At 39.6% G+C, this 27011-nt stretch overlaps 1 protein-coding gene across 3 annotated transcripts in view; it reads left to right on the top strand.

Moving 5' to 3' along the window:
- NSF (N-ethylmaleimide sensitive factor, vesicle fusing ATPase) overlaps window positions 1–27011 on the top strand; it is a 132820-nt gene that overhangs the window by 24191 nt on the left and 81618 nt on the right. For all 3 annotated transcript variants that reach the window (XM_053910403.1, XM_053910401.1, XM_053910402.1), the window contains exons 5-8: window positions 3836–4002; window positions 7223–7330; window positions 7810–7885; window positions 10495–10650. In XM_053910403.1, the coding sequence (XP_053766378.1) occupies window positions 3836–4002; window positions 7223–7330; window positions 7810–7885; window positions 10495–10650 (507 nt within the window). The remainder of the gene's footprint in view (window positions 1–3835; window positions 4003–7222; window positions 7331–7809; window positions 7886–10494; window positions 10651–27011) is intronic.

The following is a 27011-nucleotide window of genomic DNA, read 5'->3' on the forward strand; positions in this document are numbered from 1 at the left end:
AAACTGAACCAGAGAAACCTTTTGAGGCACTGGCGTTTGAGCATGGCTGTTTTGTTACACAGTGGTGACATTTTTGAGGAGTACGTTTATAAGGTAAGGAGTTGTTGGTTAAAGGTACAAAGTGTCAGTTACATGAGATGAACAAGTTACAGTGACTACAGCGAATGGTACTCTATTGTTTACTTGAAATGTGCCAGAAGGGCGCAGATGAGACACAAGATTTACCCTAAGGATTTTTCTGCCTTTAAAGTCTAATATCCTCATTAGGGTCTTTTTTGGAATTGGTCATTCTGTGCAAATGACCCAGGTGTACAATGGGTTGTTTTAGTAGGCAGGTTTAAGTTTTCTTTTACTTCCAAAAAGTTTTCTTAGATATGATTTCAAATATAAGTTCCAACCCGATTGTTTTGATTTTCCTCTCAGGGGCTCCAATTACATCTATGTTGAACCTTCTTTGCCTGCCTTCCATTGTAACCACTTTCTCTCTGTTCTTTTAAAATTGTTTCTTTATCTTATTTTTTATTATCTTGGTTGTTTTTCTGTCATTCTTTACTGCCTCTTATTAAATTTAATTTGAATACATTCTCTTGGGCACTTTGTAATTATTCTTCACTGCTGAAATAGTTTTGTCTTTTTATTCAGTTTCTTGAGTTTAACACTCTCATTGCATTTCTTGTATTTTTCTATTTGTTTTTAGTTTTTAACATTCTGTTTTTAGGTGTTTTATCATATAGCTAAATACTTGTTTGAGGATAATTATGTTTTGATTTAGAGGGAACTTAAATACTGGGGTTATCTTTAGCTGGCTTTGTCTTTTTCTTTGTGGAAGTAATATGAGAGTTAAAACTTTTTGATTGGGATGAAAATAAAAGAAATTACTTTAGATATGGGAAGCTGGTGAAGAGGGTTATATAAGTAGGGCTTTCTAAATTTGCCTGAAAGAAACATTTGGGGAGTGTGTTTTTAGAAGAGACTCTTGGGCCTCTCCCGGGTGGGAGGGTGGAGTCTGAGTCATGGATCTGTGTTTTTATCAATCTCCCTTAAGTGGTTCTCATTAGCCGCATTTTGGGAAAAACTGACATGAGTGATTCCCTGAATTCTCACCCCTCATCTGTAGCACAGTGAGAGGCTGAGGCCGTGGGGAGGTCAGCACCGAAGCAGTCAGTCAGTGCGTGAAGCAGGGATTCTCTGTTTGCAGACATTAGCAGAAATAAAAATGAACACTTGTTAACCCTAATGACAAAAAGGGTGGGTACATAGCTGAGGTCTCTAATTTTCTTAAACTTCTTTTTCTAAATATGGGGTTAAGAGTGAGCTTAAATTTAACTTTTAATGTACATAAATTTTGTTTTGAAATGGTGTGAATGTTCAAAGTTATAAATCTTGATGAACTGAAAATGTGTTTGGTGGCTTCAGTTATTTTTAAAGCATTCTTCTGCTATCAGCAATGCTTATCTTGATTGTAAAGTCAACTCTTTAAAAGGTGAATCAGACTTCAGGGCCAGAATTATAAAACCGAGTAACTGGGTGGGACTAGCTGGAGTAGGTTTGAGACAAGGAAGGGCGTGGGGCCTGAGGGATGTGAACAGTGCGGCCCTGAAAGTAGCGGGCGGGTTCCACGAGCAAGATGTGGCCTAGACAGGGTAGGAGTGTGGTGTGGAGGGGAGGGCGAACTCAGAGACTCCGGAGCCATAGTTCTACCTGCAGGGGAAGGATTCCTTAGTCAAGTCAGTGGTTTTATCCTCAGGAATCTTCTGGAGGAATCATTTAGTCTTCTTTTCACCTGGAAATGCCATGTTTTAAGTGGTACAGGCTGGTGTTCCATTAACACGTTTGGCCAATATAGTATACCTATCACTATGATATCTAAGTTTATTCAAAGCATTGGTGTAATTGTTTTTACTTAAAAGAATATGTTTTTTAGTCTTTGACACTAAATTACTGTTAGCCATAAAATAAGAAAACGTTTTCAACCTTCCAACCCTTTTGTGGCACCTGCGCCCTTGGGGGCTGACAGTGGTGCTGCCCGTGTGCTGCCCGAGTCTGTCCCTGGCACTGCCCGCGGCACGCGTAGCCGCTGCCAACAGCCTGGTCCTTTCTGTTTGGGACATTGACCTGGATCAAATGCACTTGAACACTGCGGTCAGTAATGATGGTATTTTAATATGCTTATTCAAAGTCCTTGCTGTCGAGATGGTACACGCATATATTCATGTGTGTATACACACAGTGTATATATGCAGTGTGTCGTTTGAGAGTTGTTCTGGAGTCTTTAATGCACAAAGTGGTATCATACTATACAAATCTTTCTGCAATATACTTTTTTTATTCAATGATATGCTTTAATGGGCCATTCATTTGTATTTAATATACATTTTAAATTGTATAGTATTTCATATTTATCATATTTTATTCATTATTTCCCTGCTGATCAGCATTTTTTCAGTGTTGGAATATTACAAATAATGCTGTGATGAAACTCTCTATTGATCTGTTTTAAAGCGAATATTCAAGAGTCTTTCTGGGACAGAATCCTGGAAATGGAATTGCTGAATCCACTAATTCATATTCACATTAATACTACATCCTGTGCATATCTTCACTGTGTGGGGAAATGGCTGAGCTCTCTTGCTTATGAGTGTTACTTAGCATATAACCTGCACTTTCTGGGAAATGTTAAGAAAGGCCAAAACATCCAGAAGTGGAGGGGGCGGGAGAGTATTCTAAAACTTCCCACTGAGATTTGAGATGTGATCTTCAGTACGTATCTTTCAGATGTGATCTTTCATCCCTTAGCCTGGCTTTCTTGTTAATTTGCTTTTGAAGATGTTTATCTTTAAAATATGTGTATCCCCCTTTATGATAGCAAATCAAAACATAAAAATATGATTATACAAGCAATTTTATTCAAAGAATTTACATAAAATCCTTGTATATAACTGGAGTAGCTAGACTATAACAAGTAAGTTTAGAACATAATTTAGAGGATGAAATCATAGAGTCATCCAACCCAGTCTTCTTATCTTACAGATGTGACAAATCAAGGCGCAAAGGGCTAAATGATTCTTCTAGTTACTAACAGGCTCTACTGTTCTGAAACAGACTCCAAACTTTGTCTTTCCTCCTTTGTTATTAGCATGGAGACTGTCGTAGGTTTTCTTGTTTGTGTGTTTGGTGTTCTGCTGTTGTTTCATTCAAACAGCTCATGAAGCATCCTACATACACTGTTAGGTGCCGTTGATACAAAGATGAGGTAAAAACATGTACGACGTGTGTAGAACTTATTGTAGTTCCTTGGATATAGTAGGGGCTCAGTAAATATTTTTCTAGTATTAAAAAAGGAATGTCAATCTCTAAGCTGCTTTGAAGCAAACCCCTGTAGTAAGCAGTATTTCTCAAGCCTTTTTTTTTTTTTTTTTGGTCCTGCATCCTACTTCGTTAGGGCAAAAGAGTCCACACACCTCTCACCTTTGCTCTTTCTTGTGTCAAAGAAAAATCTGTTTGGAAACAGCATTCTATGTCAACGTCACTGGTGTGTCAGACACTGTCATTTTGAGAAGGTGCAGTGGTCTCTAGGGGGCAGCAGTGGGCTGTGATGTCGCCATAGGAGTGGGGTGAGGAATAAAAGTAGAAGCATGTTGTTCAGTATGTTCCAGTTACTTCAGATGGTGAAGAAACTCCCAGGTGTTATTACTGTGTTTTAAAGTCTGTATGTAAAGCTGCCTTTTGGGCAAGCTCTGTTATGATTCAATTAGGTGAAACTTTTAGTTACTTGAAACACAGCAAGTATTTGGTGTCCCTGTGATTTAAAAAAATGCTTCTTTTCCCCCACTAGTGTCCTTATATACGTTTGACAAGGCCAAACAATGTATTGGCACAATGACCATCGAGATCGATTTCCTGCAGAAAAAAAGCATCGACTCCAACCCTTATGATACTGACAAGATGGCAGCAGAATTTATCCAGCAGTTCAACAACCAGGCGTTCTCCGTGGGACAACAGGTGGTTTGCGATTTTCCTTCCTTCCTTTCTCCTTACAGGCATTCTAATCCCTGCAGCTGTCCACAGTCACTCTACTTTTAAAACACTGAGAGGAGCTTTGGTATATCTAAGATGAGTGATAACAGCAAGGGAAATGTTCCCCAAAATTCTAAAGTTTCTTTAGGCTCCACAGTGTCATTCATAATTGCAGCAGCTTTTCCATCTATAAATTTGGGAAACACTGCAGATTTCTTACTTTGTCTCAATATTTTTTAAAGATTTTATTTATTTATTTTTAGACAGAGGGGAAGGGAGGGAGAAAGAGAGGGAGAGAAACATTAATGTGTGGTTGCTTCTTGTGCACCGCCAACTGGGAACCTGGCCCACAATCCAGGCATGTGCCCTGACTGGGAATCGAACCAGCGACCCTTTGGTTCGCAGGCTGGCACTCAATCCATGGAGCCACACCAGCCAGGGCTGTCTCAAATGTCTATTTTGCTTATTGTAGGGCAAATAAGCCCTACAAATTTCTTATTTGTTTGTCTTTTGGTGTCTTTCTCTTCTATTGATACATTTCTGTAGAAAAGTAGTTCTTAACTTTTTTTGGTTATAAACCTCCGTGGGAATCTTAAGGGAATTATGTATATATATTTTCAGGGTTTTTTATAGAACCTCTGAAGCTCTGCTTTGCTTTCTAAAATGATATTGTTGATGTTGGCCCTGTGTTTGGACTTCAGTTGACAGCATATTGTTAACCTCCTAGGAAGAAATTCTATCCTTTTAAAATTGTACCCTTAAAAAATGTGAGAGTTCATAAACTGCTGTTTGTTCATACACATAAATACATAAATAGTCATTGCTCTTTTGCCCCTATGTTACATTTGTTTCCTTTTTTGTGACTTTTCTTAGTCATTCCTAATTCACCCTCCTACCATAGCTCCAAAGCAGTGGTCCTCAAAGTGTGGTCCCAAGGCCCCCGCAAGTCCCTGAGGCTCTTTCGGGGCCTTTGCAAAGTCAAAACTACTTTCATATTAACACCAAGACATACGTGTCTTTTCCCCTTATTGTCGTACGAGCCAACGGAGTTTAGTCGATGCGTGCTAGTGCAGCACGTGGGCTGCTGAGGCCGCCGTGATCCCGCTGGCTTCGTTAAGAGGTTTATGAAAATGTGACCGTGCCACTCTTCCAACTTGTGATTTTTTACTTTGGAAAATAGAGAGTATTTATAAGTTAAAAATATTCGTGATGGATTTATTAGTTATATTTAAATTGATGAAGTAAATTTTAGTTTTTTGTCCTAATTTATAATATGGTAAATATCAATACATATGACCCATGTAAACAAAGGCTTTTGGGGGTCTTCAGAAATTTTTGGCTTATAAAGTGATCCCAAGATGAAAATATTGGAGAATCCTTGCCTGTAGCATGCCGATCTCCAGTGACTTCCCTGGACCACGCTTGCAGACTCTCACATGGGAAGGTGGGTGAGATGCGGAGTGAGAGAAGTGGCAGAAGGAAGGAGCTGTTGGAGTGAAAGAGGGATTTCTTTTCCTTCTCCTGTGAAGTGGTGTAGATCTGGGACAAGACTAAGAATCAGACAGTCCACGCATTATAATGTCAGACCTTCGCAAGTGGAAACTGAGTTACTGATAGACAGGAAGAGGATACAGTGCATTTATTATTACTGTATTTTGCCATGTATAACGTGCACATTTGAGGGGAAAATAAGGATGTGCATTATTCATGGGTAGTACCTGAAATACCTTGTATCTGTTCTTGTGTTTTGTAAGTATTTGTTACATAAAATTTCTTGTACCATAATATGTTCAAAAACAAATGCTAAAATTCCTTTATAATACAAAAGCCAAGTATCTAAATATAAATAAATAATTGAATAAAAAAATTAAATGGAAAGATTATTTTCCTTGAAAGTTTGGGTCAAAGACATGGGTGTGTATCATACACGGGAGCGTGTTACACGTGGCAAAATACGGTGTTTTTAAGAATACTAGAATTGGAACGAACCTCAGAATTTATCTTGTCTGACCTCCTCATTTTGCAAATGAGGAATTTTAGGTCCAGGGAAGGTAGATGATATGCTCCTGGCGACACATCCAAGGGTGTAACTGAGTCAAGAACCCACTAGTCAATTGACCAGTTAATTAAACAAGTATTTATCGAATACCTAGTATGTTGCAGCCACTATTTTAGGCACCACAGCGAACAAAATACACATAATCCCTACTCCCACGGAGCTTACTTTCTAGTTTGGGGAGATAGGAAGTAAGGAAGCATTGCCACGAACTGCGAAGTGCTTTGACATCAGTAAAATGGGATGGTGCGAGAGGGGAACCACTGCGGTGCTACTTTGGGTTAACTGGCCCAAGAAGGCTCCCCATGAGGACATTCAGCTGGCAATTTGTTGACTGCCTGCCCTTTGCATTTTGGACTATACTGGATTCCTCCGGATTCCTCCACTTTTGGACTGATAGTTGAGCTCAAATCGCCTGACTAAACTTCATTGTTTTTACCGTCTCCTTTAGCTTTTCTATTTTAGTAGAAAATGCTTTGGTATTTGTAATTATTTTAAACCTAATACCATGCAGACATCTACACACCCATGAAAGAAAATCCTCCATAATACAAAGAAGAATTCAGTATCTTACTCCAAATCACTGTGCCTTGTATTTACTCCCTTTTGTAGTAGGTAGTAGTGGCAGATGGACAGCCAGCTTTGCCTGTTACACTTACTGTTATACCCCAGCACATGGAAGGAAGAGGGCCTAGCTCATGCAAGGCACTCAGTGAACCCTTGGCAGAGGACTGCATCAGGTGCCCTATTGGTTGCAGAAAAGCGTAGGTATCTGGTCACAGACCCAGGCTGAATCATGGCACAGACATTCACTGTGACTCTGGGTCCCATGGCTTAGCCCCTGTCTGCATCTCAGTTTCCTCACTAGTTAAAACAGAGGAATAATTTCTGTCTCCAAGAGAGTTTGTGAATACTAATTACCTAAGCTCCTATGGTGGTCGTTTGGAACACAGCAAAGAGCTCAGTAAGTGTTCGTTCCCTTTTCCTCTCATTGGTCAGGTGGGTAGTTTGCCCGTGGGGCAGATTTAAGAGGAACGAACACACAGGACAAAGTTGCTTTTCTGTATTTGGAAAACATTGGTGATGATGTGAGAGTTAAGCCATTGTAACATAAAGTGATTTTTCTGCCCTTACCTCTTTTCTGCATAGCTTGTGTTCAGCTTCAATGAAAAGCTTTTTGGCTTACTGGTGAAGGATATCGAAGCCATGGATCCCAGCATCCTGAAGGGAGAGCCTGCGACGGGTAAAAGACAGAAGGTGTGTTTTATTTCTAATAATTTGTACTAGATAATTTTCATGATGTGAATTGTGCAGATTAATAGAATTTTTCTACCCGTTCTCTTGCTCAGTGATTTCTTTCACATTGTGTATTCTTTCTCTTATGATTTTAGGGAGAGAGAATTGCTTTTATAGTGAGCGTTATTTAAATACAGCAAAAAATACACTTAATTGCAGTCCTACTAGTAATTTGGAATCTGTAATCCTAGTTGGATGAAGATGATGTGTGTGCTAAGTAAATAACAACACGACAGGCATTATGAGAAGATATGTGCACTGAAATAAAGAAAATAGGAATAACTGGAAGGCAGTTATGACAGAAGTAAATGTAACTTAGGGGGTAGTTTACAGATTTGCTCTGCTTGAGGGACCTCATTTCCCTTTGTTTTCGGCTTTGCTTTGAGAAGTCCAGAAGTCTGCTATTGAACTACTGTACTAATTATTGTCTGTCTGTACAGATTGAAGTGGGGCTGGTTGTTGGAAACAGTCAAGTTGCATTTGAAAAAGCAGAAAATTCGTCACTCAATCTTATTGGTAAGACTTACAGTTTTCAGGAGGTTCCGAATGAAGTGGGGTCATCTCTGTTATTATATGTGTGTGACCCAGTTACTGTGATTTTCAAGTGGGAAGGAGAACAGGGACTACCTCCCTTGAGAAAGCTTTTCACAAAATCACAATGTGTTAACGAAGAAAAAGTTTAAAACCGTCACCAGACCAGCATTGTCCAGTATAAATACAATGTGAGCCATCTATGTAATTTTTAATGGCCTAGTAACCACACTATAAATAAGGAAAAAGGTACAGATGAAATTAATTTTTAAAGTTTTTATATTGAGATAAGTTTAGGCTTACAGAAGATTTGCAAAAGTAGCTCAGAGAGTTCCTGTATACCCTTCACCAGCTCCCTGTGATGTTACATCTTAAATAACCGTAGTACAGTCACCAGAACTAAATTGTCACGGTGACATTGCTACTGACTCAACTACAGACTTTGTTCCGATTTCACCAGTTTTTTTCACTGTGTCCTATTTCTGGTTCAGGACCCCACATTGCTTTTAGTTGCTCAGTCTCCATAGTCTTCTGCAGTCTCTGACAGCTCCGCAGACTTTCATGGTCTCCCACGACCTTGAGAAGTGGTCAGTTATCTGTGGAGTGTCTCTCACCTGGTTGTGTGTTAAATGCAATATTAGCATCACTTCTGTTGGTGATTGAGTTAGCTGATGCATGTGTAGGTGAAGAAGGTCTTTCCAATGGATTCGTAGTTTAGCCATACTCTTTTACATTAGCCCTACTCTTACTACGTTAAAATAATGCAGATTTGGCTTTAAGGAGAGTAACTCACCAGTAACTAAAGTTGACGTCTACCCCAGTAGAGGGTAGAGAACTTTCATTGGTTGCACATTGTCATATCCACGGTTACTTAACTTCCTTTGAATGTGCGGCCTCTATTCTTGATCCATAGGTTATTATTACCTTTTATTGTCATTTTCTTAATTATAAAGTCAAATATTTATTCTATAAAATATGGATAGACACCCAAAGACAACCCATGCAACTCTAAAATTTTTAAATTTTATTTTAATACTGTTTTATAATTTGTTCCTTCTGCTTAACATTTCAAGCATCTTAATAAATACACCTTTTCAACATAATTTTTAATGACTGTACATGTCATTTTATGGATGTAGGATGTATCAAAATCTACTATCAATCCATTTCATTTTTACAGTAATTTCTTTGTATTTTGTGTTTTGTACACCTTTTGTTAGGGTATCTTGTCCCAAGGGAGTTATGTGGCTTTCATGTAATGTGGGTATTTCTTATTTTTAAATAGTTGTATGTCATATTTATTTAATACTCAGTTTTTAAGATATTTTCTCATACTTTACCTTATGTACAGAGGATTAGATGTATAGTAAGTTATCAAGTTTCAAATGTCAATATAGCAAGTGCAGACAAGACAGTGAACTGAGATACAAAACAAACTAATAGGTAGATAGATACAAGAGATTTTTTTATAGAATATACTAGGACATAAAAATGGGCTTACCTATATTATGAATTAATGCTCCTTTTTTTATTGTTCAGTTACAGTTGTCCCAATTTTCCCCCCATTGTTCTCCCCTGCCCCGCCCTCCCTGCTCCCTCAGTCAGTTCCCACCAAGTGTTGGTCATTTATACATTTTCCTTCAATGTGGGTATTTCTAAGTAACTCATGCAAAGGTGTGGTTGATAGGTTTTTCCCATTGAATAATAAAATTGTGTCGTGATTTAGCATGCAGTAAGTTTGGCCACAAGAGGGCAGTAGATTGTAAGAAAACTATTTTCTGTAGCTTTGTAAAGGAAATGTTAAGTCCACAAAACTCTAACCATAAAACTACCATTTAAGATAAATTTTTTCTAATGCAACCTTCTCTTCCCTAATTAAAAAACTGTAATATTACTTTGTTTTTTATTTATAGCAGAGCGTACTAAGGAACTTTTATTCTTTGTGTTTGTGATAATGTGGTTCTCTTAAGTTACTTTAGGTGGCACTATGACATTTATGTTACATAATTTTTTGTGTGAAAGAATTTGAAAACACAAATTTTGAAATCATTAAAGACTTCAGAATGATTTTAGACTTTTGTGTACAGGTGACGAAAGAACACATAAGACATTAATCTTACTCAGGCTGAGGGGTTATATACTGAATTATAAACTTAATCTAGATAAAGATAGTGTGTATTTTTAAGTACACTTGCTTTACTTAGGAGCCTTGAGAGACTGCTGGATTTTAGTTGCATTTCTGGCACCTAGTGCCCTCTTCATCAGGCATGCACGAGGTGTTTCTTCTAATCAGCTAAATTGGTTAACGTGGTTAGGATTAAAGGTGGATGAGACCAAGCTCCATGGGTTGATTGCAGATGGACCGCAGCATGGGTTTAGCGAGTCCTTGTGAAAGTGTTTCACTGACCCTACATGGGGACCAGACAAAACAGTCAACACAGCAAAACTCGTCCTTATTAGAAAATAGCTAAGAGCGTGTCGTTCATCTTCGTATAAGGGTAGCTTCTCTTTGCTCACTGAAGATGCCCAGTGAGCTCTATATTGCTTCCTGATGAAGTTCTTGTTTCACCCTTGATTATCTCTGTTTGACATAGGCAAAGCTAAAACCAAGGAGAACCGCCAGTCCATCATCAATCCTGACTGGAACTTTGAGAAAATGGGAATAGGTGGTCTGGACAAGGAATTTTCAGATATTTTTCGACGAGCATTTGCTTCCCGAGTGTTTCCTCCAGAGATTGTGGAGCAGATGGGTGAGTTTAAAAAGGAAAACTTGATAAAATCTTGTATTGTTAAAAAGAAATAAGTGTGATGAAGTCTCTTTTCAGTAATATTTTGAAATCATTCTTCAGACCTGCCGAAGTATTTTTCTCTTTTAACTTCTTTAAAAAAAAAAGTTTTCTAAAAAATTTTTGAAGCGTTAGAATTTTTTTAAAATTACATTTTAAATTTATGGGGAAATCATAGAAATATTTGTAGGTTTGCTCTGTTTTATTTACTCAAGTATGTTTTTCTGTTGCACATATTTAGAAACTTTATTTATTTATGAATGATTTTACATAGGGAATATTAAGAAATTTCACCTAACTCTAAAGATCTCCTGTGGGTAGGCTTTACCCTGTTGAGTAATCATCTTTTAGACTGTGGGCATTTTCTAATATTAGCTGCGGCATCTTTGTGGTGGGCTGTTACATTACTTGATTAGTACATCTTCATACCTAGTAAATGGATACTTGGTTTTTAAATTACCTAAGTTTGATCCAATAAGACAAATGCAGGGTATACACAGGAGTTTCCACACAAAGAAATGCACTGTTCATTTATCACTTTCTTCTTGAAAGCTTATTTAATTTATCTGTGTGAAGTGGCATTATTTGCCCCTAGTGGAAGTGCTGTCGTGACTGTTTTCCTGCTGATATTATAGGTTGGAGTGGAATGTGAGCCACAGAATATCTCAAAAGGAATTTATAACAACAGCTCCTGGCAGACTTAGTATGAAAACAGCCTCAAAAAAAAAAAAAAACCAAACCTGAAGGAATATGAATATATTACTTCTCCCCGCCATCATTCTTTATCGTTAAATTGCTACTGGGAGATAAAAGTATATTCACAGTGTTGGGGATAAGAACTGCTTTCTAGGCACTAAGTGCTTGGTTCTGTCAGCCTTCTATTGTCGGTAGCTTTTCTGCCTGGTCGCTCACTCTGCTAAATTACAGGCACAGCACGCACCTGTTCACTGGGTAAAGGTCGAGTTTGGAATTGGATTAAGAGAAAATGACAGAGACCCTCATCACCTGAGTTTTATACACCTTGAAATGGCAATGACATACTTTTTTATCTGAAAGATCCAAAGGCCACGTAAAAAACAATTTGACTCTGGAAAATAGTAAAAAGCGTGATAGTTCACTGTCTTGGCAGCGTATGTTTGGAGGCACAATAAACCCATAAAATTTATTTGCTGAGGACATGGAAGTATTGTTTAAGCACATCGTAGGTGTAGGCAGACATAAGAGGATGATTCCAAATGTTGTAAGTCATTCCTGTGGAATATTTTTTCTGGGCTTCAAGAGCGAGCTCTGGTACAAAAAGAGGCCACTGATTCTGTTTCTTTGAACATTATACTGTCCAGCCAACAAGTAGAAGAGCAACCACTTCTGCAAAGCCATATCTTTTAATTATATTATCAATATCTTCTCACAATTGGAAGCTACGGAGGATTCAGTTATTCAGACACTAGATTTGAGTTGGTGCATTGTCTAAACCCTGCTCCTTAGGGCCTCTGCCTGAGGTCGGGCAGATAATTCAGAAAGGAGTAAAACTCATATTGGTTGATTCGTGATTTTGCCAGCTGTCAAAGAGTTTGAAAGTAAACCAAAATAGATAGGGAGTTTCTGAGTGAATTTACCAGTAGTCTCTGTTTCTACAGTCCATATTGAAATCACTTGAATTATAATAGTTTGCTTTTGTTTTCATTAACATGCTTTTTGACTAAGGACCATGGATTTGAATTTTGTTTGTGAGTGCTACTATTCAGGATCCTTTTTATGTATTTATTTTTCTAATATCTTTACACTAATTTAATTAGACAAAAAGTTCTCTCCTTTAAAAAATTTTTTGTGTTTATTTATTTGAGAGAGAGGGAGAGAAACATTGATTTGTTGTTCCACTTACTGATGCATTCATTGGTTGCTTCTTGTGTGTGCCCTGACCGGGGATTGAACCCACAACCTTGGTGCATCAAGATGATGCTCTAACCACCTGAGCTACCTAGACGGGGCGAGTTCTGTCCTTTTTTAAAAGTAATATATTTTTTCTCGTCATGGCTTTTGCCATCAAGAAGCATGTGCTATCAATTTGATTTAAGGAAAAATAAGTATAAAGCTACCTTGGCTTTTGAGCTGGATTGAAAGGATTTTCTTTATTCTGAATGAAGATTCTCAGTGTCCTAAAGTGACTTTTTAAATGGTAAAAGGGCTGTGAATCAGTAATTCTCTTGCTATGCATGTGTCATTCCCTATTTTCTAATAGAGGCTTTTTTTTTTCTTTGAATTTTGAGGAAATTCCATCATAGAATACTTACTGTACTCCAAGCACAGTGTGGTTATAAAGTTCCCATTAGGCTTCGGTAAAGATATATAAAAGTACAAATTGCTACTTTGGATAGAATATAAAACAACGCTACACAAGTCCTTTTTATATATACCCTGTGATCTTTTACCCTGCTGGGTGGAAATAAATTGGCTGATTATTTTCCTCACCCTTTGTTGACTAAATAGATAAACCTTTTTGGTTGTGGGATTCATTTAGACACTGGATACAATACTTAAATTAATTCAAATTAAAAAATAGTGATTAGGAAAGAATAATTATGGGACTTTCTTAAAAATTTAAGTAGAGAACTTTTTTTACTTTTGGCTTGAGACCAAATCACTATCTTTGCCATGAAGTCTAGAGCTATGTCTGCTTTGAAAACAGGGATCTGAACTAAAAGGATCTTTCCGCCTATACATCCGTGTTGGAAGTTCACGATGAGATAAATTTAGCATTCTCTTTGGTCATACTTATGAGACTGATAATTGTGTGTCTAGGTAATACAGCTCTTCCTTTTTGCTTGTAAAACTTCAGCTGCTTTTCAAAATTGAAAACACAGTCTAGATACAGAATGTTGCTGAGATGCAGGAAGACTAAAGGACTAATCAGAGGCACACAGTTGAGAAGTAAAACCGGGGATCAGATGAGGTAATATATGTGAAATAAGTGTCCTGTGCCAGGGGGGGCAAAAGTAGATTAACAGTTGTGAGTGCGCAAAACAGTTTATCCTTGTATTACTGTTTATTAATTATTGTATTATTTTCTACATGAGTGACTGTGAACCTGCTTTTGCCCAACCCTATATATTAGTTTCTAATCTGTTAGTTTCTTTCTTGAAATACTTTCAGTTATGTGGTATATTCCTTCCTGTTCTAGTTATAATACTTTTACAGAATTAAAATCAAGGAAAGCCTTAAAGGGAGAAAAGTAGTCACATACAGTCCTGTAGACAGAGGAAGAAAGGCCCTGTGTAGAAGTAGGAAAAGGGATTATTTAGGGGGATATCAGTTTAGACTTTTGCTTTTGTTGTTGTTGTTTTCACCAGTGTAACTTTATTTTTTCCTTGTGTTTAGCAGTTGGACGTGCCCAAACCCTTGTGGGGCAGCTCCTTGAAAGCGTCTGAAAGCATTGGCAAAGAAAACCAGACCGATACCTTGCGTGTAGTAGATACCAGAGAGCTCTTTACTCAGAATGTCCTCCAACCCCTGTAATGATAGATGTTCAGTTAGGAATGACCTTAGACCCTTACTCTGTGGGGTGACAGGCGCCTTTGGAGTGCCAGGGTAGAAATGTGCGCATCTAGAAGCAGCATCCGGAAGCACAGGGGAACAAACTCAATGGCTGGTCGCTGTCCTTGAGTGCGCTCCCACGTCAGCTGAGTGTATACTTCTGTTCAGAGACAGCCACACCTCGTCCGTCGCACGCAGTTTTGGAGAGTGCTCGGGATAAACGATTGATTACCCCAGTTCTCACTGTAGCTCTTTTGTTGGCGAAGATAGAATTTCTGCAAAGGAACTTCATTTTTCAGCACCCCTGGCAATTACTTCTAAACTGTAAATGTCAGAGCAAAAACACACAAATTCTTTTCAAAGAACTAGCCTCCCTTAGTGTAATTTTAGGACTTGGTTCACATATATCTAAAGAAAGAGGCTTTGGTAGAAGTTATCCATTTTAGAGCCAGAAGGAAAGGGGTGTAGAGACTTGAGTCTCAAGCCTCACACTGCCCTTGGGTGGGTCTGTACCATGTAGATACCCAGGGCCACCTGGAGGGGAGGAAAGCCACTTGTTCTGGCCTCATGCCCCCATTCATTCCAACTGACTGTGCGTTCTCTTTGGTCCCCTTTCCTCTGTGCCTCCCTCTCTAAGCCCATTTTCAATTTGTATTTTTAAGGTTTCTTTCGAAATTCTAGAGAGAAAGCAACTCTTTTCTGGTATCATGAGTGAGACTGCAGTTACTCTAGGAGTAGAGCTGCCGAGAGATAAGGAGCCTTTCAATCACATGCAGACATCTTTCAGATGCTAAGAACAGTACAAATAAAATAGAGTGGAAGAAAGGGCGCTAAGGTTTTGAACATGCCATATTTGGGAGAGAGGGAGTTCTCGCTAAGATTAACATAAACACTGACACTCTTAAAATGCATTTTCACACCCCCACTCATGAGCTGAGATTGCAATTTAAATGGGGGTTAAGACATCTAGCCGAACTCCAGGGCTCTGTAAAAGGAACCCTAAGGCTAAAGAGCTTATCTGAAATTTGAAAAAAAGAAGAAAAAAATGAAGCTTTCTGACATTCATCTTTTCCCCTTGTATTAGTCATAACTTGCTTTTCAGCTATATTTTAGGTTTTGAATGCCAACCTGACATCTGTTCAAGTCTGCCTGTAATTTATTAGGAAAGGAAAAGAAAGCAATTGCTCACTGGTTAGAGATGCAAAACTTCCCCCTTCTGGTTTTCCACAAAGTGCTCGCAGATGATAGTTAGACATGAGGAATGTAACAGTTTAATAATTTACTAATTCTAACTTCAGGTTGGAAAATTCAAATATTTTTTTTAACTGGGAGAAGGAAATGGCTTATGACTATGTGATTTCCAAAACCGCTAGAGCAGAATTTAGAGATCAAGCACTCACCCTAAAAAAAATTACTGTAGGTGCCTCTCTGTAAATTGAAACTTTTAACCTTGAATTAATTTTCCCATTGCTTTTGATTTGTAAAGTTGAATTTACTTATATTTGAATAGAAATAATGTGGCTGTGCTTATATCTCAGAGTCAAATTATATGCAAATTTAGTTGGCATTTTAAGATTATAGATAGACTTTTAGAAAAAAATCTTGTGGGGATGCAAAGTTGTCTGTAGAGTCCCCAGTGGATTAGACCTGCGGGCTGCTCCAGTTGGGTGATACATACTTAGATCAGTGGCTGGGTCACTGTGAGGCTGACGTCTGAGTGCGAATCGAGTGAGGACGTGATCAAACAGACTGTGCCACACCCCCCATGCCCCCATTACGGGGTACAGCAGAGCAAGTCTTGAGTGACCTAGCTCTACGTGTGCAGATGTTGATATGCTTGTGTTAATGAAGGAAACCCATAAAATAAAAAGTAAATGCATTGCAAAAGCTTCTACAGACACACATTGAATTGAAAAAAATGGTTTACTCCTTTGAAAGAGACGTTAGGACGGGAAATACAGGGAGACTTTTGGGCTTTTCCTCTGTGTACCCCTGTGTCTGAGTGTTTTACTGTGGCCCTAGGCTTCTGCTGTGTCATTGAAAAAAGGGACAAAAAGATAGTATCACAGGCTAGTTCTCTCTCATGGTAGTTCCACTGTCAGCACAGAGAGGGAGCAGGGGGATCAAGAAGTTTTCTTGGAGAAGGGCTCAGGGGTAAAGGCCTGGATTCCCAGGGTGTTGATGGCAATTCCTTACAGATGCAGAAATTATGGCCCAAGGTCACTAAGCAAGTCACAGGTAGAAGAGCTGGGACTAGAACTTGGTTCTAGCTCAGGATCCCTGAAGCAGGGGAAGGAAATGACTTACTGAGTGTGTACAAATAGTAAGAGGCAGATCAGGGATGGGAAACCAGAATGTCTGGTTCTAGAGTCTATATTCTGAACCGCCTTTCCAGATACTGAGAGATGAAGCTAAGAAGTAGACAGGAAAGCCTTGAATTTTATGTCAAAGAATATCCTATGATGAGTGAATAAGTTCCACTTTTGTTCCCCCCACCCCCAGTTAATTCTAAAAGAAATTTACAAAGCTTTTCATATATAAGTTTCTGAGAACTTAGACCTAATAGGTTTGGGGGGTGAAAAGGAGAAAGGAATTATTAAAACACTGAAGGGTCTGTAGGTCTGGCCTCACCCCCTACCACTTGCTGTTTGCATTTATAAACGGCAGCCTTAGCGTTCAGAAATCATCCAGTACTTCAGCAATTTGCTAGAATTCTACAAATTGAGTTATAAAGAGGTGGTTTAAATTACAGAAATCTGATCTTTGTATTTAGATACCAGACATGCTAACTGTGTAAGCTTTCCTCTGCTGAACAGTTATACGCATCCTCCTTCTTCATCCCCTTTATCATCCTCCTCTTCCTCCTCCTTCCTCCCTTCCTTTCTTCTCTCCCCCTTCTTTTTAAGATTAGAATCATTTTCCAAAACCTCAGTTTTTGTCAAGGCGGTGAGTGCATTGACTGAAAGCACGAAGGTATCTTTATCCGCTCAGGTTTTAACATTTGAGTAGGGGAACTGTCTCGATTGCAGTTTCTTATTTTCTTATTTCTAGCAGATTGTCTAGAACTAGATTGTGGCAAAAATCAGTACCTTGGCCTTGAGTAAGAAGCATAAGTGCTCAATATATGAGAGTGAATGAATTCTCTAAGACATTAAGGTTTATACATAAGCTACTTCTCTCATAACCTGATGTATTCAAACTGTCATGAGCTCAAGAGGTATGGCAGTTGGTGGTGAGCGTGTAATGCCTACTAACTCCAGTCCCTTTCTTCATGTGTTTTTGGCACCTATTGTAGCACAATACAGGAAGGAGGTAGTTGCTATGGGCGCATCAGAAGTGCTGGTTTAAGTAAACTATCAATTTTGAGGTGGAACATAAATGTTAAAATAAAATAATCATTTAGAAGTTACCTAACAAGTGATCTCAAAAGCCAGTACTTATAAAATGCCAAATAAGTGGTATAGATGATAAGTCGTATAGGAATTTTAAGGGAAAATCACAGAGGACTTCATAGCAGAGGCAGAGGTTGGGAGAGGCCTTAAATGTTGAATGGTTTTGGATAGGGGAGGGGACGGGTTGGTTGTTCATATCCTAGGAAGAGTGGTAGATGAAGAAGCAAAGTGGATAATTCCTGACTTAGACCAGTCTAGCAGAGCATCCTTGGGAAGCAGCAGGAAATCAAATTTAAAACTAGGTTGGGCCCTGACTGGGGTGGTTCAGTGGCCTGGGCATTGTCTTGCACACCGAGAGGACGCAGGTTTGATTCCCAGTCGGGCACACGCCTGATTGCTGGTTGGGGTGTGTGAGTGTCAACTAATCGATATTTCACACATCGGTGTTTTTCTCCCCCGTCTTTCTTTCTCACTTCCCCTCTCGCTAAAAAAATAAATCAATAAAATCTTTTTAAAAATAAAGTAAAATCAGGTTGGGGTTGAGTTGTAGAAAGCTGTGAATCGGAGATGCGGACTTCGTTTTGTGAGGATTGCCTGACCTTGCAGACAGACTCGGATGCTTCTCCTGCGCCTCCCCTGTACCTCGTACATGCTTCGACTCTACTGTGTATGTGTGTTTACTCTCTTACTGGATTTATTGGGGTGACATTGGTAACAAAACTACATAGGTTTCAGGTGTACAATTCTATAATACATCTTCTGTATCTAGCTATGTTCTTAATATACTATAATTACTCATTTGCATGGCACTCATAAAGCTGTTTCCCAGCTTTAGCGTTTTTGACATTTTAGTCTGGGAAGTGCTTTGTTGGGGCTGGGGAACTGTCCTGTGTGTTGTAAGATGTTTAGCAGCATCTCTAGTCTCTCTCCTCTCCGTGCCAGTGGTTCCCTCTGGCCCCCCAGTAAAAAGTTCACTCCCTTGGACGGCAGAGTCACCCCACATGGAGAACCAGTGTTCTGAGGCCTTCCTTTTATCCACGTGCCGTCGACATTGGGGCTGTTCAGAGTATGTTCCACAGACCAGCGATCTTCAACCTTTTTCATCTCCTGGCACACCTAAACTAATTACTAAAATTCTGCAGCACACCAAAAAAGTTCTTTTGCTACTCTGACCAAAAAAAAAAAAAAAAAGGGTATAATTTGATTTATTCATATTGGACGGCTATTGTCATCTTTTAATTTGGCAATCTAAGGGAAGAAAGGTCGGTGCCCCTGACCAAACAGTCAGGTGTTGCACGTTTTGAAGTTTCTTGTGGTGCACCTGGTGGAAGTTGCTACTGCCCACCATTGCTGGACCAGGAACTGTTGTTACCAGTCCACGGTAAGATGAGTATTGAAGCTGAGAGTAAGAATTTAGAACTTTTTAAAACGATGTATCATTACTACAATGTTTGTCATCATAGTTTACAAAAATGTTGGTCTACAATCGATTGAAAACTGAAAAGAAAAAAATAAAACTGGACCTTGACCAAGTCTGAGAGGCACTACCCTACATAAATGTTTGCTAAATGAATGCAATTTTTGAGTAAGTGATTATAATGGGAAGTCGCTGGGGAATTGTCAGCAGTGGAATGAAGAACTGAAGTCACTGTTCTCGGACAATTAATGTGGTTGTGCTGTGTGAGAAGGGCTGCTGCAGAGAGAGGCAGGGGGCCGAGCGGTCCGGGAGAGCAGTCGCTTCCGGTTGTGTGGCGCCGAGAGCCTGGTGCAGGGTGGCGGCAAGATATGAAAAAAATGAAAAAGGCAACACTAGCAGAATCTGGTGGTTAGTTCTTATGGTAGACAAAACTGGGTGTGAGAAAGTGTCAGAAATAAAGTCAGGAGGACCTAGTTCGGGGGATGGAGAATATTATCACACATATTTTCATCACCGCAAAAAGGAACTGAGCCTGAATCAGATAATAAGAATTACTAATATTTTTATTTACTGACGGGTAGCTTCAATCAGTCCACATGTGTTTAAGATGTATACTATTGAGCACTCTTTCTGGAAATACTCCCTTGGTCTCTCTCACCCCAAGGGTTTCAGATTCCCTTACCTCCCTGGCTGTCCCTGTTCAGGCTCCTTCTGTGTCCTTTAGCGTTGGCCGTGCTCAGGGGTCTGTCTCTCCAGCACCTGCTCTTTTCCTCACCCAGTGATTTTCATTTTCCCCAGAACTGATCACATCTGTCTGTAGCTTCAATTAGTATCTTTATGCCTTTCACCCTCAGATATGCACACCCTGCCTCAGTCTCCATTTTGAGCTTTGGGCTTTTAACAACATAACCTGTTGGCTATCTCGCAATTACCCCAAGTGAGTTCAAAATTAAACTCATTCAACTGCCCCCTCCTTCCTCCCTAAACACGCTCCTCCTTCTGTGTTTTATATCTCAGGCAACGCTCTAGAGGAAAATCTGGACCCTTTCTAGAACTCCTCTCTTTTCCTCACCTCCCCTTCCAGCCAGCCACCAAACAGCCTGTCTGTGCTGTAGTCTCCTCCGTGTCTCAGACCTGTCCCGTTCTCTCCATCTCCACCCCCCTCCCCACCTTCCTCCAGGACACCATTATCTCTTGCCTGAATTGCTCCCTAAAGCCTTCAGCCTTGCCCTTCTCTAATCCATTCTCCACACTGTAACTGGAGCGATTTTTATAAAAAGGCAAGTCTGATCCTGTCACTCCACTGGTTCAAACTCTTCAGCAGCTCTCCTTAACTCCTTCCATGGCTCCCAAGGCCTATGTGGTCTGTCTGGCCCCTGCCAAACGTTCCCGCCTGTCAGCTTGTGCCTCCTCCCCCACGCTCTGGGGTCCAGCCAGCCTGTGCTATTTTCAGGTCCTCTAATTTGCCATGCTACTGTCTCTCACCTACTTCTGTACCCACGTGTGTTTGTTCACCATCTTCCTATCCAACTCCTCCCTTCAGGCCGCAGCTTAGATCTCAGTTTTTCCAGAGTGTTTTTGGCTTTCGTGTTCCTTCTCTGTGTCCTAATAATTCCATATATTCTTTTATGCATTATTACACTGTAATGTAATTGCCTATTACATGTCTATATTACAGTCTCCTCTCCCTCATGTCCGCACCTCCAGAGCATAATATAAATTCAGTCAGGAAGAGACCTTGCTCCTTGTCACTAGTGTGTTTTCTGCTGCTGGCACGGTGCCTCGCTCATCATATGAGTTCTCAAGAAATGAATAAAGGCCAAGATTATCTCAGTTGTAGAACACTTAGTTAGAGACCCAAGCCCGGCCCCAATATGCCTACAGTGCATTTGGGAACAACACTATATTTGCACACCCCAGAGCAGTATCGTGTGAAGCACAAGATACATTGTGAACCGAAGTTGCAAAGCAGACGATCCAGTGTGGGGAAGCCGCAGATGCACTGAAGGAGTAGAGACCTGAGCCATGTCCTTTGAAAGTCAGAGCAGATGTGATCATTATAGTTCATTGCTAAACCTATGTAGCTCCTTTTAGGTCCTTCTTAATCTAGGGAAGACTTGTATTGATTTGAAGTAGAGCTCGATGCCAGAAATACGGGGAACAGTATTTTTGCTAAGGTTCTTGTCACCTGTTACCTGCTTCGAGGGGAAGTGTCATTCTTACGTGTGGGTGCTGTAAAAACAGTGTTCATTTGTGAAGGCATCAGGTCAGTATAGTATGTATTGAGTGTGCGCGTACACACGGGTGTGTGCGTTCTCTTTTTTTATTAAGATTTTACTTATTTATTTTTAAAGAGAGGGGAAGGAAAAGAGAAAGAGAGGAAGGAACACATCAATGTCAGAGAGAAACATCAACTGGTTGCCTCTTCTACGCGCCCTGAACCAGGGACTGAACCCGCAATCCGGGCGTGTGTCCTGACAGGGAATCAAGCTGGTGACCTTTCAGTTAGCTGGAGATGCCCAACCAACTGAGCCACACTGGTCAGGGCTGTGTGCTTTTTCTATTTTACAGATTATAAGAGTAACGCAGCCTCATAAAACAACATGGATACGTGGTGAAAAGTGGTATCTCCCTTCGTTTTGCCCACCCCAATTTTACTCTCTCTCCTGGAGGTAGTCACCAGAAAGAGGTCGATGTGCATCTGTTCAGACCTCTTCCTGATCATTTATGCACATACGTGTTTTTGACTGTGTGAACTCTAGAATGTATAGGTTTATTTTTCTGTTTAAATAGGATCACACAAGTCACTGTTCTGTGACTTTTTCTTAATGTATCTTGGGCTTTCTTACCATGAAAGAATGTGTTGACAACATTTTATTTTTCAAAAGGATAAAAATAGAATTAGCAAAATACTATCTAAATAAGCCCTATAATGGTAAATTAGCATCTCTTCCTCAGCGGTAAGAAGTCTCTTGGGCCCACCAAGCACAGCTGGCTTTGAGTTGAGCGTTACCACCTCTATGGCCCTGGTCCTCTTCATGCTGTGGGGCCTTGGACCCTGAACTCTGAGCCTGGGCACCCTTGCCTGCAAAGTATTTACTTTATAGGTTTATTGTCAGGGCAGCATTAATATGTATAAATTTTCTAACACTGTACCTGGTTCACTATAAAACACTCTCTAGAAGTATGTGGTTGGTATTTTTACATTGCCCAAAGGTACTTTTATAGTTCTGTAAAAGGCAAAAATCTTTAATCCATTCCCTTTAATCAAATGTTTAGATATGTTTTCTTATCTTAAACTTTTGTTGCTGTTGAAAACAGTTAACACGCCTTAGATTATCCTCTTATGCTGTTTTGTAATTACCCATTTTAAACAGTGTTTGTTGATAAGGTAGTCAAGGGGACACTTAGAAATATTTTTTCTTTATTTGTGAACTCATACCTTGGCTGATTTATATTTACTTTTTATCACATTCCATCAGAGAGGAGCTGATAAATGTTCCACCACTTCTATAAATCTTGTCAGTTTCTTATACGTGATACACTGACTTGGAAAAACAACTGTCTTGACAGACACAATAGAGAATAGGATGTTGAAGGAAGGGAAGTGGAAGAAACAATGAGCAGTGATGTCAGCAAAGGGCTGCCCAGAACCTGACCGAGTCTTGTTTAGGAGAGGACTTCCACTGTGACTCAAACAAGACTTTCCTCGGAGTTCCATGTGATTTATTACTTGGAGCAATCTACCTTTGATAATATATCCATAACTTTTTAAAAATACCCTGCAAGAAACTTGGATTTTGTTTTTCAATAATTAACATTCCTTCAGGTTTTTAAAAGTTAGAGAATACGGCAGTGAAGCCCTTCCATACCATTTTCCTAGTAATGTGAAATTTGAGATTGAAAGTTGTTTTAGATAATGTATCCAATACTCTGTGGTTTATGTGTGACTTTGTGTTCTTCACTAACAACTCTGGCTTTAACATGGGTTCTTTTCTCTGGGTAAGGAGTAGTTTTGAGTCCTGTTCGTGTTCGAGTGCCTGGAAACTGATGTGTAAAGATACAGACGTCTGTAGCTTGAACTTCTGTGCTGTGTATACGTGTATTTACTCGAACTTATCCACAATGGTAGAATTTTTTAGAAGTGCTTTGATTTTTAAAAATCTATCTAGAATCCTGTCATGAGGGAGAAAACTTAGCAAGACATACGTGTCTTTGGATAATGAATGGTTACTGTAGGATAAACCTATAATTAGTGTGCTGCTAATCCACACATCAGATAGACTCAGTCAAATCCCAAATATACATAGGAGAATTACCCAAATTGCAGATTATTAGTGCATTCCAGGGACATTTCCATGGTGATCCACAGCGACTTTCTTGCCTGACACTTTCTCTGTGTGACTGGACTTCTCTTTCCAAAGAACTTCTCTTTATTGGCTCTTGCTTTTCTGTCCCACCTGGTTACTTTGGCTTCCTCTGTGACTCTTCATTCAGGGCCTAAATTTCAGGCAACCAACTGTGGCCGTGATGAACTCAGAAAAAGATAGGGAAGACTCACTTTACTGAGTTACAGTTTTCTATAGTATGACTTTTCTCATCTGGCTGTAGAAGACTGACCTTGTGTGATACCAAAACGCACAGAACTCAGCTATTTGAAATTCAGACTTGTCTTATAAGTGGAGATGCCTCCAGGTAGGGCACTGTGTCAACATTAGGAGGGAAAGATGATAGGGTTTTTTTAAGATTGTATGTATGTATGTATGTATGTATTTTTATTTTTTAGAGAGAGGGCAAGGGAGGGAGGGAAACATCAATCAGTTGCCTCTGACACACCCCCAACCCAGGTGTGTGCCCCAATGGGGAATCGACCCAGTGACCCTTTGGTTTGCAGATTGGTGCTCAATCCACTGAGCCACAACAGCCAGGGCGAAAGATGATAGTTTATTGCCGCAGGCCAAAGATTGAATAATTTTCTCCATGTTATCTAAAAAGGAATTTTTAAAAAATTGAATGGGTTGAACTTGTAGTTGAATAATTCTGTTTTTAGCAACTCTTAAGAATTTGAAGGAAAAGATAGTTTAGAAAGATAGACAGGAACAGAGTAAAAGATGCTGCCAGTCCTTTCTCGGACACTATCTTTGCCCCTTTTGCTAATAGACCCTTTGCTTTCTGCTCTCAATGGCGTTGTCAAGGTATGAAATTTTGTCAAAAGGATTTCCACCCATTTTGCATCATCTAATAGTGATCTCTATGAGGGAATCAAAAGTAGACAGTATATATATAGATGAAGCAGATTTAAATGCATTAAGATAGTTTTATATTTGAATCAGAATTAGACCGTGTTAGGATGGGAGACCTTAGAAATTACTTTGTCTAACGTTTTCCAAATTTACTTAAACTTACTTAACGAACATACTTACAAAGAGATACACCTGATATTCCAAGGAACGCGAGTTGGAGAGATGCTGATCTTGTCCATGTCATTCTCGTTTTATAGGTGACAACATCGGGGCCCCAGAAAGGTAAACAACGTACTTAAGCTAAAGTCACAGGAGAGGCTAGAATCCACGTTTCCTTGCTCCCAGTCTGGTATCCTTTAGGGTTCTCGATTCAACCACTAAAAATGATTTGATATACTATTATTATTATTATTATTATTAATTCCAGATTTCCCAACTTGGATGTGAAGCTATACTTCCCTTTCCCCGAGTGAGCTTCGTTATTCTCTGGAGTCTGAGTCCTTCATTCAGCACTGAGTGGTGATTTTTAGATGTCCTTTGCTGTCAGTGATGTAACTGTATCTCCAGATGCTTTTGCCGTCTCCCGTTAGATTTCTTACTGAAATGAATTCCTGAAATGTTCTAAACTTTGTTACATTTGTTAAACGTTTTTTCCCATCCGACAAATAGTTTTCTCTTGCTGGTTACCTTTATATTCTAGGTTTTTGAAGTCATGTCTTCTCCCCTTTTGCTTTGCATGCGTTTTAAAAATTAAGACTTCATTTTTTTAAGAGCCACTTTTTCTGCTGTTTTAGATTCACAGCAAAATTGAGGGGAAGATACAGAGAGTTTCCATATATTCCCTGCCCCCCCCATGCATAGCCTCCCCGTCAGCGTCCCCTGCTAGAGTCATAACCTTTGTCACTGCTGATGAACCGACATGACACATCACAATCACCCCAAGTCCGTAGCTCACCTTATAGTTGACTCTGGGTGGTGCACATTCTATTAATTTGGACAAATGTTTAATGACATATATTCATCATTACGGTATCATACAGAGTATTTTCACTGCCCTAAAAATCCTCTCTTTTCCCTCACCACACCCCCACCCATCACTGGCAACCACTAGTCTTTTTACTTTCTCAATAGTTTTGCCTTTTCCAGAATGTCACATAGTTGAAGTACTATAGTATGTAGCCTTTACAGATCGGCTTACTTCACATAATAATATGCATTTAAGGTTCCTCCATGTCTTTTCATGTCTTGATAGCTTACATCTTTCTAGTGCTAAGTAGTATTCCATTTTCTGGACATACCACAGTTTGTTCATTCACCTACTGAAGGACATCTTGATTGCTTCTATGTTTTGGAAATTATGAATAAAGCACCTATAAACATCCATGTGCAGGTTTTAGTGTGGATACAAGTTTTCAGCTCCTTTGGGTAAATACCGAGGAGTGCCACTGCAGGATCATACGGAAAGAGTATGTGTAGTTTTGTAAGAACACCAAACTGTCTTCCAACGTGGCTGTATCATTTTGCATTCCCACCGGCAGTGAATGAGAGTTCCCGTGCTCTGTATTCTCACCGGCATTTGGTGTCAGTCTCCTTGTTTTTCTAGTAGGTGCGTGGTGGTGTAGTTTGTTTTGATTTGCATTTCCCTGGGTTCTGTAGAGCATCTTTTCAACATGCTGACCTGCCATCTGTATGTCTTATTCGGTGAAGTGTCTGTTAAGGTCTTTGACCCATTTTTTAATCGAGTTGTTTGTTTCCTTGTTGAGTTTTAAGAGTTCTTTGTATATTTTTCATAACAATGCTTCATCAGATGTGTCTTTTGTAAAGAAATTTTCTCCCAGTTTATGACTTGTCTTCTCATTCTCTTGATATTTTTTGTCTCAGAGCAGAGGTTTTTAATTTAAATGAAGTCCACCTTATCAAATATTTCTTTTATGGATCATGCTTTTGGGGTGAAAAGCATGATAGTTTTTTGGTAAAAAGCTATCACCAATCCCAGAGTTTTTTCCTGTGTTATCTTCTATGAGTTTTACAGTCTTGTTTTGCATTTAGGTCTGTATCTATTTCGCGTCAATTTTGTGAAGGGTTGTGATATTGTGATCTATAAGAAATATGTATTTGGTCATTCAGATGACCAAAGTACATTTCTCATATATATTTGGTTTTCATCCATAGGTCCTGGTTCACAGCTCCCAAAACACAGGAAATTTCCTAAGTCTTCAGAGTGATAATGATGCCTTTTGTTATGTTAATAATGTCTAAGAATGGGGGCTGGTTGCCAGGGGAGCCAACCCTGTGATTAGAGGGTTATAAGGTTTAGTCCCACCCCCTGACCTCTGGGGAAGGGAGAGGGGCTGGAGATTGCCTTCAATCACCTATGGCCAGTGATTTAATCCATCATGCTTGTGTATTGAAGCCTTCATAAAAATCCAAAAGGACTGAGTTCAGAGAGCTTCCGTGTTGGTGGACATGTGAAGATGGGAGAGTGGCACCTGGAGAGGGCATTGGAAGCTCCACACCCTTTCCCATACCTTGCCCTGTGCATCTCTTCCATCTAGCTGTTCCTGGGTACAATAAACCAGTGCTCTAGTAAAGTAAAGTAAGTAAAATGTTTCTTTGAGTTCTGTGAGCCAATTTAGCAGATCAGTGGGAACCTCTGATTTGTATCGCAAGTTGGTCAGAAGTACAGGTAACAACCTGGATGCAACTGACATCTGAATTGAATTGCCAGGGAGGGAGGTGGTC

This window comes from Desmodus rotundus, chromosome 9 (genome assembly GCF_022682495.2).
Source record: "Desmodus rotundus isolate HL8 chromosome 9, HLdesRot8A.1, whole genome shotgun sequence".
NCBI lineage: Eukaryota > Metazoa > Chordata > Mammalia > Chiroptera > Phyllostomidae > Desmodus > Desmodus rotundus.